This window comes from Panthera onca, chromosome B4 (assembly GCF_046562875.1).
Source record: "Panthera onca isolate mPanOnc1 chromosome B4, mPanOnc1 haplotype 2, whole genome shotgun sequence".
In the NCBI taxonomy this organism is placed as follows: Eukaryota; Metazoa; Chordata; class Mammalia; order Carnivora; family Felidae; genus Panthera; species Panthera onca.
Window position 1 is genome coordinate 117,411,632 of NC_138345.1, and position 15,297 is coordinate 117,426,928.

The 15,297-nt window shown below is 40.0% G+C and overlaps 1 protein-coding gene across 4 annotated transcripts in view; it reads left to right on the plus strand.

The window, feature by feature from the left end:
• Positions 1-14,603, plus strand: part of CFAP54 (cilia and flagella associated protein 54) — a 295,014-nt gene extending 280,411 nt beyond the window's left edge. For 3 of the 4 annotated variants that reach the window (XM_078449575.2, XM_078449576.2, XM_078449577.2), the window contains one exon: positions 14,368-14,603. In XM_078449575.2, coding sequence (XP_078305701.2) covers positions 14,368-14,487 — 120 coding nt within the window. In that variant the 3' untranslated portion in view covers positions 14,488-14,603. Of the gene's footprint in view, positions 1-10,593; positions 10,762-14,367 lie in introns of all 4 variants that reach the window. The other variant, XR_013556674.2, reaches the window with a different exon arrangement.
• The last annotated feature ends 694 nt before the right edge of the window (positions 14,604-15,297 follow it).

Sequence of the window (15,297 nt, forward strand, 5' to 3'; positions counted from 1 at the left end):
AAGTGGTGCACGCGGTGGCTTGTGCACAGGCTTGCTTGGGAGCGCAGCTGCCTGGTTCCAAATCCTAGCCCAGCTCTGATATTTGCTAGTTGTGTAAACTTGGGAAAGTTGTTTAACCTCAAGGCTTCAGTTTCCCTATTTGTAAAATGAGAATAAAAATAGTACTTACCTCATAGGTTTGTTGTGTGGATTCGATGAGTCAATCCATGTAAACTCTCAGAACAGTGCCAGGCACAATCCTAAACAAAACATTGTTATCATCATCGAAGAGCTATCTGAGTTCCCTTGCAGTTAGTTCCCTTGCTCCCCTGTAAGTAGCGGAGCAGCTATAGTGGAAAGGCAACATGCCTGAGATGAAGCCTCTGAGTACATTCCCGAAAGAGAGGCTGAAAGAGAAGCTGCGGTAATTCCGGTGCTAGGAATGGCTGCATGCCTCACTTTTAACCACATACATTTCCCATTTTCATTGTTCCAGTTACTGCTGTTCTATAACAAAGCACCCCAAACTTAGTGGCATAAAACGACCACCATTTCACTAAAATGCGGGTCACATGTTTGCAAAGGACCTAACAGGACAATTGGTCTCCGCTCCATGATACCTGGGGCATCAGCTGGATAGACCTGAAGGTTGGGGATGATTCAGCTTCCGAGGGCTGGGATCCCCGAAGGTTCAAAGGCGAGTTTGGTCTGGTGCTTGACGCTGGCTGTTGACTATGGGGCTGGGAACGCAGATTGGACTGTGGGCCGGAACATGACACGTGACCTCAGTGTGCCCGGTTGGGCCTCGGCGCAGTATAGTCTCTGGGTTTCAAGAACGAGCCTTCCAAAAGAATCAGGCAGAAGCTCTATCACTGTTTATGCCCTAGCTTTTAAAGTTACATAATGGCTTTTCCCTGCGAGTCCCAAATCCACCCAGATCCAAGATTGGACACAGATTCCACCTCCTGGTGGGAGGAGTGTTAATATCAAATTATAAGAAGGGCATGTGGGTCGGGAGCTATTGTTGCAACCATTTTGGGAAAATGCAATCTGCCACGACATCCAGTAAAGCTCTCCCAATTTGTGGGCCTCTTCCTACTCTGAACAGAGACCGCTCCTGGCAACTTACTTAGGCAGTTTTTAAAATTAGTCAGCAACTCTCCCCAGAGATGCTCAGTAACTGTCCTGAAGTTGCTGAGTGTGTTTATACCGGGGATAACCTAGGTGGGTTCTCAGAGCAGGCTTTGAAGTGATCTGGGAGGTTTTTCTGGATCGTAGGCGAGGTTATATAGTCCCAATTTATGTGGGAGAGCCTCTACTTCCCATTTTTTTAGGCTGTTAAATCCTAGAGGGTGATGCTAAGCTATTTAATTTCCTTCAGCTAATTTTATTACATTACCGTGTGCCTCTTGGTTTCTTTTTAGCGTAACTTTCCAAATGGTGGCAATAACAATACTCTCTTTAAAATGTCGCTTACAGCATTGGGCTTAAGGTTTCACATATTCTAGGGTAGGTGTTTACTAAGTATTTAAAATTTAATTTTACTAATATTATAATTGGTTAAGTTGAGAGTTGCAGATTTCCTTTCCTTTCCTTTCCTTTCCTTTCCTTTCCTTTCCTTTCCTTTCCTTGCCTTTTCTTTTCTTTCCTTTCCTTTCCTTTTCTTTTTTCTTTTCTTTTTCTTCTTCTTCTTCTTTTTTTCTTACCAGCCAAAAGCTGTCTGAATAGATTTTATGGGCATCTAGAATTACATCTTTCTTCTGTGAGACATTATCATTCTGTCCTCAAGTGAAGAGTCTCCTTTGTGTTTAAGTTCATGAGACATCCACTTAATATTCTTATATTCTTTTGAAGACAATGCCAGATGACATCAGTTCCACACTGCTTTTAAAACACAGCCCTGACTTTGATTCCATCCTCTCACTGTTCACTTCTAGCTGTCAAATTTGGCTAAGGGAAAAAGAAAGCCCTTAAGAAAAGGCCAGGCTATTAATGTGCTCTTCAAAATGCTAAGAAAAGGCTAAGCTGTTTATAGCATTTTCAAAATGCTCATCTCTCAGAGATTTGCCAGCAATAGTGTCAAGGTGAAATATGCTCTCGCTCATCATGGAACCGAGAGCCTTTGTGCTATCTGTGCTCAAAGTGCTGGTCCTACTCTTGTTAGACGCGCAATTTGCTGGTATAATGATACTTGGATATAATGTAAACCAAAATATAATCGCGAACCTGATACTGTGTGTTTACCATCTAAGTGGCAAGAGGTCTGTAGATTGCTGCATCGAGCAAGCCTGGCTTCATTCAGGATAGAAGAGCAGTTCAGAACCAAAGGGACGGCTTCCCGAAGTTTAGTCATTCTGGAGGACTTCGAAGGAGGTGAAAGGCAGGGGTCCCATTAGCAAATCTGTCTATTGCTTTTCAATGTGCTGAAAACTGAGTTAAACATTCAGTTTCACTTACTTCATTCATTTTGCTAAATGGTTTTGTCTTGATTAACAAACTGTGCCCTTAACAATGGGATTATCTTTTCATGTCAGGAGGGTATTGACCTTTGCCTCATATAGCTGAGTCAGTTGGCAAGCTTTGGAAATTCTCTGCACAAATGTTCTTTATATTAAAATAAATCCGCGAAGAAGGAGCAGGTGTAAATTTACCCATTTCCCTCGTCAATACTTTGGACACTAGCCATTCGAGAGTTTTGCTCTCGTTCTGCCTACATCTCGGGCAGCTAACGCCTTTACGTTCTTTTCTGAACCACCTGTGAGAACACGGTATGGTAGGAAGAGTGAACCCTTGTGGACAAGTCACCCATCTGTTGCAGTCTGCTGAAGGTCTCAGAAGCAGTGTATCGGCGGATAAAAACATGATTTAATTCTTGGTTCCACCGTCTATTGACTGTATGTATGGCTGTGAGCAAGTTACTTTATATCTGTGTGCTTCAGTTCCTGGTCTGTACATTGTCCTCATGGAGAATCACATTAGAAAAGCGCGCAACACATTTGGTATAGTGTCAGTGTAATGCCGTTGGTAAGTATTCAGTACCCTGTGCTCGTCTTTATCTTTTCCAGCCTTAAATAATGTGAAATGAGGCTCGGGTTACTTGACCATTAGAAACTACCTTCATGAGTGGCTTTTGGCCTACCTAAATATTTGCTAATTTTCAACAGAGTAATTAGACATTTAATTAAATGTATTATTCATATTATTTTTCCATCCTTTTTTAATTAAACTTTTTATTTTGAGATAATTATAGATTCACTTGCAATTATAAGAGATAATATAGAGAGATCCTGTGTCCCTTTTAGCCAGCTTTTTCCCAGTGGTAACATCTTGCAAAACTGTAGTGCAATATCACCACCAGGATGCTGACATTAATAGTCAGGATACAGAACAATTTTGTCACTACAAGGACCCCTCTTGTCCTCTGATAGATACCTCACTTCCTACCCCCCACCACTGTCCCTGATTTCTGACAATTACTAATCTGGTCTCCGTTTCTACAATCTTGTCATTTTAAGAATGTTATATAAAAGGAACCATACAGTATGTAACCTTCGGGGGTGTCATTTTTTTCACTCGGTATAATCCCCCAGAGAGCTGTTAAACTATACCTTGATGAACCAAAACATTCTTATGAACATCGGCACATTTTATTTTAGCCATGGAATTACCATTAGTCAACAGTGCCTGCTGCGATACCCGGCACATACCGCTGGCACACGTTCAGGGAAGCTCAGGACTGGATTTTCACTCCACCTCCTTCCAACCTTCCTCCTCCTCCTATCTGGCCTTTTCCTCTTTCCTTGCCCCCTTCTTCTGAGCACACTCTTACTAATATTGACAAACAAAGGCTAAATACTCAACTTAGGCATTTTAAAAAGAGTTCAGTGAAATGATTTAATGTGAAAATCCTTCATAAATTGCAAACTCTGTTAGACTTTCTATCAGAAATTGCTGGTCAGTGTTGGCCACGGTGTAAGAGTGGTTTGCAGCGGCTTGCTGTATATGCTGATAAATGAATAAAGAAGTCAGCGTGAGCAGTTTTTCTTTCCACACCATGCACAAGAGGTCTGCCCTCCAGTTTGCTACTGCAAGTGGAAGCTACTAACTACCAAAGCTTCTCATGCTTTGGTTCTAAGCAACAAAGTCCCAGGAACAAAATGCAAACTTTAGTTCACGTTCTTTATTAAGCCTTTGTTCTAAAAAAGAGCCTCCTGTTTCTAGTTTCCAGGCTATAAGCCCAGTGATCTCTTTCATAAAAAAGCATCAAGACTTGCCAAGTATTGTTCCAACTCTGGGCTTTTCACTTCTGTGTGCCAGCTCAGAAGCCCACAGGCAGACTGGACACAGCCCTTCAGGAGGGAGCCCAGCTTCAGGATACCCAGTTACAGCCTTTCTTTGCTGCTGAGATTCAAAGTCCTGACCTTTAAGTGGAGTTAAACCCTCACTCTGATGGAATTCTCCCCGTGTATACTATAAGGGAAGGACAAACTTGCTAGAGCATGGTGTTTTAGACAGGATGGGGCAGGGGTTGCTGTGCTGACAAATAAACCCCAAATCTCAGTGGCGATAAAGGTTCATTTCTTTTTCAAACAAAGTTCAGTGAGGGTTGGACGACTCTCCTTCTACATGTAGCTATTCTGTCTGGACTACATGGGCTCCAACATCACCATTGCAGGGGAAGAGGACTGGAGGACTTCCCCAGAGGTTTTTAAGTAGGGTGGCCATTCATCTCGGCTGGCCTGCGACGGTCATAACGTATGTATACCTGTTGATTCTGAATAATGCTTAAGAAACTTTCCTTTTATTTACTTTTATTCTCCTTTTATTTCCTTTTTCCTTTTACTCCTTATTTATGTCCTAGTTTAGGCAATAAATTAAGGTGACCATTTCCAAGAGCCGGTTTGGAATGGCTATCATAATTTCCGTTCATAGCATATTGACTTCAACCTGATGTGCAAGGGTGTGGAAAATTGTAGAGAAACCAGTACATATTATAGTGAACACTGATAACTTCTGGAACAATAGTCATTTTACAGGAATGCCGTGAATTTTGATTGATTGACTGTTTGATTGATTGTTTTAATTCCGGTATAGAATTATGCAGTGGTATATTCGTTTCAGGAGTTCAAGATAGTGATTCAACAGTTCTATACATTCCTCAGTGCTCGTCATAAGCGTACTGTTAATCCCCTTCACCTACTTCATGCATACCCCCCCCCCCACCTCCCTTCTGGTAACCATCAGTTTGTTCTCTATGGTTAAGAGTCGGCTTCTTGGTTGGTGTCTCTTTTTTCTTTGTTCATTTGCTTTGTTTCTTAAATACCACATACAAGTAAAATCATATGGTATTTGTCTTTCTCTGACTGACTTATTTCACTTGGTATTATATACTCTGTAGCTCCAACCATGTTGTCACAAATGATGCTATGAATTTTTAAATAGAAACAATTCAATAACTTCAGTGACCCAAACTTTGTTGAGCAGATATAATATAAATAGGATGTTCTTATGAGCTAAACCTTATTATTTAATTACTTATGTGGTAGGCTGAATCATGGCCCCCCAGAGATATCCACATCCTAATCCCCAGAACCTTTTACCTTGTAAGACAAAAAGGGCTTTGCAGATATGATTAAATAAAGGACATTGAGATGGGGAGATTATTCTGGCCTATCCAGGTAGGCCGTAAGTGTAGTCACAGTATCCTTATTTGACATCAGTAGGAGAAGGCATGTGATGATGGAAACAGGACTGGAGTGAATGCTTTAAAGCAGCTACAAATCAAGGAGCACAGGTGGTCTGTAGAAGCCATGAAAGGCAAAGAAACAGATTGTCCCCTTACAGCCCCCAGAGAGAACCAGCCCTGTTGGCATCTTGATTTGTGCACAGTGAAAGTGAATTCCAATTTCTTATCTACAGGACTGTAAGAGAGCACATTTGTGTTGTTGTAAGCCACGAGGTTTGTCACAAATTTGTAACAGCAGCAATCAGACATGAATGTGCATGTAGGTTCTGATGTTCAATGTTTGACTTTAGATTTCTGTTTCTAGTTAGATACTATGATTATCCTTATATTACACGTGAGAAATTTAAGTGACTTGCCCAAGCTCCCTCAGCTAGTCCGTATCAGAAGATCCATGCCCAGGCAGACTGACTCCTCAGAATGTGTTCCTAACCACTCTGCTGCACCGCCTATCCCCTGCTGCCCAGGCTGGCCTCTAAGGTTCCTCCTGGCATGGCATGTGTGTCAACCACAGAATGTCCCTTCTCCCTGCAGCCTCTGTTCCCAATCCCACCTGACTTCAATCCCCTGCTCCTCCTGTGGGCTCCCTGGCACTCTGGACCCTTTCCCAGCTTGACTTTTAGAAATTTTATGGAAGCTTCTCAGGGTTCCGTGGGGCAATTTCTCAAGTAAAGTTAAGCTTAGGTGAAATTACTGAATTTCTTCATATTTAAGTTTATGGAAAGATATTATTTGAGGGAAGAAATTATTTCTGAATCTTCCTCCTAGTCTTTGTTTTCTAATTCTTCTCATACTCCAGAAGGGACACTGTTCCTCAGGGTAATCAGAAAACATGATTAATAGGAGTTTTACTGAAAATGTGTTAAGCTTGTTCTACCATGACCCAGAAAAGCAAGCAGCATCTGGAAGTCTGGTATAAGAATTCTTACTTAGTTATTACTTCAAATCTCCCTTTGGCTTGTATCACTTGTATACTAGTGTGTGTGTGTGTATATATATATATATATATATTTTTTTTTTTTTTTTTTTTTTTTTTTTTTGCCATATTGCCAGTTGCTTGATGGTTCTATAGTTAACCGTTGAATTAAATATTTGCACCTCTCATGGCCCCTCCACTGAGACCCCCAGATCTCCCCAGGACTGAAGAGCTTATTTTCCCAGCTCTGGGAAATGTACCGACAGTCCTGAGTTCTCAACCCTCTTCAGGAATGCCCATGGGGGGAAAAGAGATGGCCTCCTTTTGCCGGGTTGGGGGGGGGGGGTAGTCTGGTTGATATGCAATACAAAGACCTGACCCCCCTACCACAATTCAGAGCATCTCTGAAGGGTCATCCCAGCTTCAAAACTCCCTCTCCATGGGGTTGGCTGAGCCCTTTGTTGTGACTGCTCTTCTCTCTCTCTGCTAATCCTGCTTTCTTTCCTTTCCTATGGGTGTTGATCCCAAGAGCATTCCCTAATAAGCTTCCTGAAAGCTGAGTTCCATCTCAGAATCTGTTTCCAGGAACCCAAACCTCAGCAATGAGTTTAAAAAAAAAATGAAATCTCTGACTGACTGGTGATGAATACATGAGTGCTCAATTAATTCTTATTTATTGGAATTAGAAGAATTCCAAAGGAGATAGGAAGCATACTTTCTGGCTTAAAGTTTATTTCCTAATGAAGAAGTAAAGACAAAACATCACCCACATGTCACCCAATCATGATTAAAACTACATTCTACAATGTGATCCCTTAGTTCAACCACATTTTCTCTTGACCTCCATTTGACAGTTAATTTACAAATGAAATAAACTCTGTAAAACAAAGACTCCAGCCCACCTGCAAGCCTCAATAAATGCTGGCTTCCTTTCTTAGGAAAAGTTTTTTTTTTTCAGAATAGAAAAACAAGGACTTGGTAAAGCTTTAAAACTATCTTCTCAAAATAAAGGCAGTGATGTAAAATGATATAATCACATATAAGTACTAGCTTAGAATTTATATTCTTGCATCTCCAGAGAGAGTGAGGAATAAGCATTCAATTTTATAACACATTGAATACAGGCATTTCTGTTAAATCCTCCATATAAGACACTTCTCCTTTAACTCCTTCCCAAAGCCCTGATTATAAGCACTGAACCATTGGCCATGAACTTGCATCTAGCCTTTATGCCCCATGCACTTCATTGTTGGTTGCCTAACTCATCCTTCCTGTTCTGATTAGAGCTTTTGATATTTTAAAGGGGATTTGCCCTGTTTGAGACCCTTTATTAGTTCTTTATATGGTGAAAAATACTTTCCTGGAGAGAGAGGGGGAGAGCAGCTGTTCTTTCTGCACAATAGGGTGTCATATTTCAAAGACTCTTTTCTCTGGGCCTTAGTCTCTTGAGCAGTTAGAATAAGCCGGGTATGTACAGCCTAAACTCCAACTTTTTTCTTAAAGATCTCTTTTGGCCTTATAGGATTGTTTCTTGAATAGTTCCCTATAAAAAGCAAAGCACACACCCATAATGGAGATACCACTGCCAGCTCAATCGCTTTTCACTAAGTAGTGCCTCAGCTTGGCCTGGGAAGGGGTATGGAGGGCAATATCTGCCAAGGAGGAGGGGGTTGTAGGAGAATGTCCCAAAGACCCCAGAGACTCTCACTAGCTGAGCACTGCCCTAATTTACATAATACCAAACATGACTATTAGGGGGTTTTTCCTGACACCAACTACTTCTGCGATTCTCTGACACCAACTGGGGGTCTAACCTTTCAAGTCAGTTCCAATACTACTACCAGAGTTAGGGTAGACTTCACAGATTAAAGGTTTAATCCAAGACTGACCCCACTTTAGATGCTGGCTACCACCCTCAGATTCGATAATTCACTAGAATGAATCACAGAACTCAGGAAAGTGCTTCACTTACAATTACCAGTTTATTATAAAGTATACAACTGAGGAATAGTCCCATATAAGACATGCATAGGGCAAGATCTTGTGTGTGTGTGTGGGGGGGGGGGGGGACAGGGGCAGAGCTGCTATGCCCTCTCTGAGTGTCCCACACTCCCAGCACGTCAACGCGTTCACCAACCAAGAAGTTCCTTGAAATCTGTCCTTACAAGGTTTCTGTGAAGGTTCATTACATGAGCTCGACTGACTAAATGGTTGGCTGTTGTGATCAAATTCAGTCTCCAGCCCCCCTCCTTTCCCCAGAGGTCAGGGCAAGGGCTGAAAGTTCCATCCTTCAATCACATGGTTGGTTTTCCTGGTGACCAGCCCCTGAAGCTATCGGTCCCCTACCCCACAGTCATCTTATTAGCATACAAAGGAAAATTCCCAAGGATTTTAGGAGATTTATGCCAGGAACCTAGGACAAAGAACAATTACTTATTTCTTATTACACCATAGCTATAAACTATGAACATAACCTAAAATTGAATTTCAAACATACACCCAATGGATGTAGTCCCCCTCAATATGTCTTCCTTCATGGAGGCATTTTTCATGTATTCCAAAACATTTATGGCATCTTTTTGGGTATGAGGAGAGACAGGGTTCTTTAGTGTTGCCGAACAGTTTTTGAACTGACTGAAACATTTGGTTTCCTGTACGTGTAGGGCAACGTGTCTGAGCAAACATTGTCCTTTACTAAAAGGTGAACTCTGTTCAAGAGCTCAAGGAAATGCCACGCACAGCTGAGGCTCAGTGGTGGGACAGTGACCGTGACGATAGCTGCGGTGATGATGATGGTTTGTGAAGAATCAATCCTATTCATAGACAGTGTGACATTTGAAACAATTCTCTGTACAAATGCTTTCTCTCCCATATCCCATCTTTAATTTCTAATTTTCTTGTTCTCAGCAAGGTGTCTTTATAATAATGTTATTTCTTTAAAATTTAATTTTAGAAGATTTCTACCATCTTACCAAAATGACCCTTGATCTCATATTATGTTAAGAAACCTTTATTCCTGTCCTATTTAAAGTTTTATTATCCCCAAATTGGAGTGATAAAAAAGATAATCTTGTTCTCGGCAAAGTGTGAAATGTCCTGTGGTCTCGCAGAGTTGCATACAACTCTCCTTCTCACCTTCTTAAGAGTTGGGTGCTATTTCTGTTAGATCGAGGAGGATAACGTCTACTGTTGTTAGTCATTCATGATACCGAGTCTTAAGGAAGCCAGTATCATATTATCCTTTCTGCCTTGGAATGTATATTATTCCCCAGTCTGAAAAAAAATATCCAATAAATTATTAACTTCAAAGACTCCGGTGACATATTGAGATAGACCTATAATGTGGTACAGAAACCTATATGTGAGAATGCTGGATGAAATCAGCATTTGTTTTCCTACCCTGAAGCTTTTAAACCTTTTTTTTTTCATGGCTGTGGCTCTCTGTGTTTTAAAATTCTTGAAAGGAGGTGAAGTTAAATCCATCCATATCACAAAGCCCAGTTTTTGATAACCTGCTTACCTCTTACAAGATCAGGCTAATGTAACTGAGTAGTGGGAATTTTGCTTTCTCCCATTTTTCTTGGTCATTAACACTTAGAACCAACAAAAAGGCAACTGACACTGTGCTGAGAGAACCAAGAAGAATTCTCAATGTAGGTGCTCAATAAAAACTCATTGGATTGAGGAGAATCATAGATACTTTGAAGATGGTATGATTTTTCTTTCAATCAAGGAAAATTGTTGGAACAAAAGAACAGAAGTAATAAAATCCTTCATTATGATAGAATCTAGTTTTCACGCAGACACTTCTATAAAATATAGCCTTGGCAAATAACCTTTAACTCTCCAATGACTTTCACAAGCTCCCCCTCAAGACAAGCTCAAGTCCTGGCAATGAACCCCTTCAGTGTTTCTCAACCTGATTAACTTTTTTCCCTTCTTCATATTATTTCAGACTTCTATCCTTTCTAGGAAGCCAGAATCATCACCATTTCTTTAATACTGCTCCTTGCAAGCATAACCTACTTGAACTAATTTTCAGTCTGCTTACCTGCCAAGCCGTTCCCTTCCTTTCTCTCCACAAAGCCTTTCTTGATCCAGGAAAAGGAACCAGGATTCCTCGGTATGTTATCCAGGACAATCCAGACTCAAAGCTACTTACAAAAGACATAAAAGAATCTCCCACGATTCTATGATTGCTAATCCTGTCTCTATTGAATGGCAAAAAAAGAAATTCAGTAATTTCACCTAAACTTAACTTTACTTGAGAAATTCCCTATGGAAGCCCTAGAAGCTTCCATAAAATTTCTAAAAGTCAAAGCTGGAGAAGGGTCCAGAGTGCCACAGAGCCTACGGGAGGAGCAGGAGACCGAAGTCAGGTGGGATTGGGAGCAGAGGCTGCAGGGAGCAGGGACATTCCGTGGTTGGCACACAAGCCATGCCAGGAGGGACCTCAGAGGCCAGCATTGGCAGCAGGGGACAGGCAGTGCATCAGAGTGGTTAGGAACATGTTCTGAGGAACCAGTGTGTCTGAGTAAAGATCCTGGCTCTGACACTAGCTGAGGGAGCTTGGGCAAGTTGCTAAAAGTCTCTGAGCCTCATGGATGTGTTCACATTGTAACCATTATGTGGGCTCACTTTAAATGTCCAGGTATCAAGATTGAGTAGATACAGGTCAAGAAACATGACTAAAGAAACACTTTATCTTTTAACTCTATCATTTTATTTGAAATCCTATAAATTCTAATTTGCAAAATCTTGAACTCCCTGGGGAAAGGATGTAACTCTGACTTCCTAAAGCACATTCCGATTCTCTTAGTGTTTATAGCGTTGATGTATTTTGACTGTGAGATAAATTTAGCATTTTCACTAAACTTTAAACTTTTAAAGTTTTCCTAAAACTTTAAAACATTCACAATAATAACCAAATTATAAAATGCCCCGGAATAAACTTAACAAAAATAGTAGAGGACGTAAGTAAAGAAAAGGATGAATTTTAGTAGTAGACAGTTTTACAATGTCATTCATTAAATAACCCTGCCCCCTTTCCCTGAATAGAAAAGTCAATTAATCCTGTGTTTATGACATCCTATCATCATTTCTAATTAACACTGCATGGGGATTCTCAGCCAGTGAAGTAAAGAAGAAAACAGAAAGGAATAAAGTGTGAGAAAGGAAGGAAGAAAGTTCTTATTCTTTATAGACATAGAAAATCCAAAATTGTCTCCTAGGATGAATAAGCGAATTTAGTGAAGTAGGTATAAACATATGAATGTACATATAACTTTTATTTCTATATGGCAGAAAAAAGTTATAAGTGAAAAAATTTTAAAGCTATCATTTGCAGTAGTATCAGAAAATTTACACAGACATACAAAGGATGTGGAATAGCCAAAGCCATTACAAAAAAGAACAAAGCTAATGAAGCTATACTTTTAGTTGTCGAGTCTTATGAAAGAGCTGTAATAATAGTGTGAGATTAAGTATAGATATAGACCGATAGAACAAAATATAGACCAGAAAGAGATGCACACATATGTGGTCCCATGGTTTATGTCAAAAGTGACTTTGCGGTGCAGGGAGGAAAGAACGGTCTTTTCAACAAGTAGATCTACGTCAATTTGGTATCTGTGTTAATTGCTATAACCTATTTGGAAAGAAATCTGGCAAGAAATGCTAAAATGTGGGGCACCTGCATGGCTCAGTTGGTTGAGCATCCAACTCTTAATTTTGGCTCAGGTCATGATCCCGGGTTCATGAGATCGAACCCTGCCTTGGGCTCTGTGCTGAGCATGGAGACTGCTTAAGATTCTCTCTCTCTCCCTCTCTGCTCCTCTCCCCTGCTTGCACTCGTTTCCTCTCTAAAAAATAAAAATAAAAAAATAAAGGAAGTGTTAAAAATGTAAAGGGTAAACACCCTTTCACTAAACCAAACCATCTTGGGGAATCAGTAGTACAGAAATAAAAGCATGTGTACCCAATGATGTACACGAATAGACAAGCATGTACAAAAACTAGAAACAACCTCTGTGGTAAGTGATTGAATAAATTAGGATGCGGCCATCCCATGCATTGTTATGTAGCCATTAAAAAGAATGTGTTCGACCATATTAGTAATGTGTAACCTTTATTATGTGTTCGTTGTGTGCTAGGCACTGTTCTAAGTATTTATGTGTATAAATTCATCCCATCCTGTAACAGCAATATGTTGTAATAACAATTGTAATTACAATATTATTTCTGTTTCATGGGTGAGGAAGTTAAAATTCAAACAGACCAAATATTTTACTCAAGCTCACATAGCTGGTGTGTGCTTGAGGTCTGAGTTTGAATCACAACAGTCTTACTCCAGAATGCACACTCTTAAACTCAACGTAGTTATTCTGCCTCCCTGAATTGATTAAAGAGGGATTCTTCTTACATATTGGTAACTAAAAAAAGCAAATAATGGAAATCTAGTTATCCCATTTCAAAAAACAAAGGAAAGAAAAAAGGGAAAAGAAAAAACCCACATGAATATACATTTGTTAGAGGATTTTAAAAGTTTTGGAAAGATACTCCTGAAACTAGGAATACTTATTACTTCAGGATTGAGTGAGAAAGGAGGACATTATTAATTTTTTCACCTCTTTATTACTTTAAGTTATAGACAAGTACTGGAATACTTTTGTCATATTTTAATCCAACAAAGTGAAGAAAAAAATAAAAGGCAGCCTCCACTTCTAGATTCCCTGAGTTTTCTTAAGAATAAAAGTTTCATTTGGTGCGCCTGGGTGGCTCAGTTGGCTAAGTGTCCGACTTCAGCTCAGGTCATGATCTCGCGGTTTGTGAGTTCGAGCCCCACATCGGGCTCAGAGCCTGGAGCCTCCTTCGAATTCTGTGTCTCCCTCTCTCCCTGCCCCTCCCCTGCTCATGCTCTGTCTCTCTCTGTCTGTCTCAAAAATAAATAAAACATTAAAAATTTTTTTTAAATAAAAAAAGAATAAAAGTTTTGTTTAACAATTGGACAAGAAATTAATAAAACTTTTCTTCTAATTTCTTACCATAATTTAGGCCCACAAGGATCTAATCTGTTATGGTCATTCTACATGACATTTGCTCATTCATCTTCCAAATTATCTACATCTGCATAAAGTAGATTCCCAGGAAACATTGTTTCCATTCCTTCCTGTTTATTCTCTCCTTCTTGCCTCTCTCTCAATGAAATAACCAGTGCTGTGATCCTAAAAGCAGTCTTATTTTCCGTCTTTTGTTCTGTTCAGGTGACTTTGGCTGCACTGGTTCTCTGCATGGTCTCCCCGTGTGTCTTTCAGAAAGAGTAAGCTCCAAACAGAATTTGCTTCACTGTGGCAGGATTTAAGCTCAAAGCGAGACAGGGAGATTTTTCAACTGGACAACCTGTTAATGGAAGAATGCATTTCATTAGGAACAGGGCCAAAGTCCTACCTGTAGAATCATACGCAGTGATTATAGAAATGCAAATAGTCCATATTTCTAGAAATACCTGCTTTTTTATAGGCTAATTTATGAATCTTAATAGGATATAAAATGGTATGTGTGATATTTCAGCAGTGCAGAGACGTGAAACTTTGCATTTTACCTTAGGCAAGAGTTAAATATCTTTCACATAAAATCATTATATGGAATTGGTATTTGTGTGTTTGAGAACTTTACTTCAGCCAACAGTTTGAAACCATGCATTTCATGAACACTTTTTGCTTCTTCTCAGGTCCCATTTGCTATCTCACTGCCATCTATATTCAATCTTGAGAGACTTTTTGATCTTGCTAACGGTTGTATTATATCAGGAGGAAGCCTCTTCAACTGGATGGTGTCGATTATTCCCTAAACACTCTTCACATGTTAACCTTATAAAGGATTTAAGTGATACTGTTTTTCTTGGTTTAAATACATTTTTGGAACTGTCTTCTCACAACAAGCAAAATAAAATTGTTTCTTACACGAGCTAAGTTTCCTCAAAAATTATGGTTTGAGTAATGTCTTAAATTGTATCTGAATTAAATAACAATGCTGTTGCTTATTAAAACAATCTTACAGAACTGTTCATAGAAAATATGTTTGTGCAAGGTGCAACTATTCCCATGGTCATACAGTTCACGTACAGGTTGTCTTTAGATGTGTCCATAGAACAAGATTGGATTAAAACAGTGGTTCTCAACTGGGGGCAATTTTGCCTCCAGGGGACGTGTGACAATGTGTGAGGACATTTTCGATCGCTGTAACTGGGAGGAGGGTGCTACCCACCTCCAGTGGGTAGAAGCTAGGGACGCTGCTACCTATCCTAAGAGGCCCAGGAGGGCCCCTCCACGACCAGGGATCATCGGGCCCAGAATGTCAATAGCGCCAAGAGTGAGAAACTCTGGATTAAACCTCAACATGTGGTCGGTTCAACTTTGGAAGCTTGTCTATGTGGTTTGGAAAGAAATCTGTAGCAAATTAAGACCTTTCATATTTTATACTGCTGGGAGCCACATTATATAAAATTTTAGAGCATGGACTATGGAATTATATAGACCTGAGTTTGAACAGTAACTTCACTACTTACCAGTTCTGCTCCTTTAGGAAAGTAACAAATTCTTTAAGCCTTTGTTTGTTTCCTCACTTGTAGCATGGGGCTATTAATAGGATTGCTATGTGA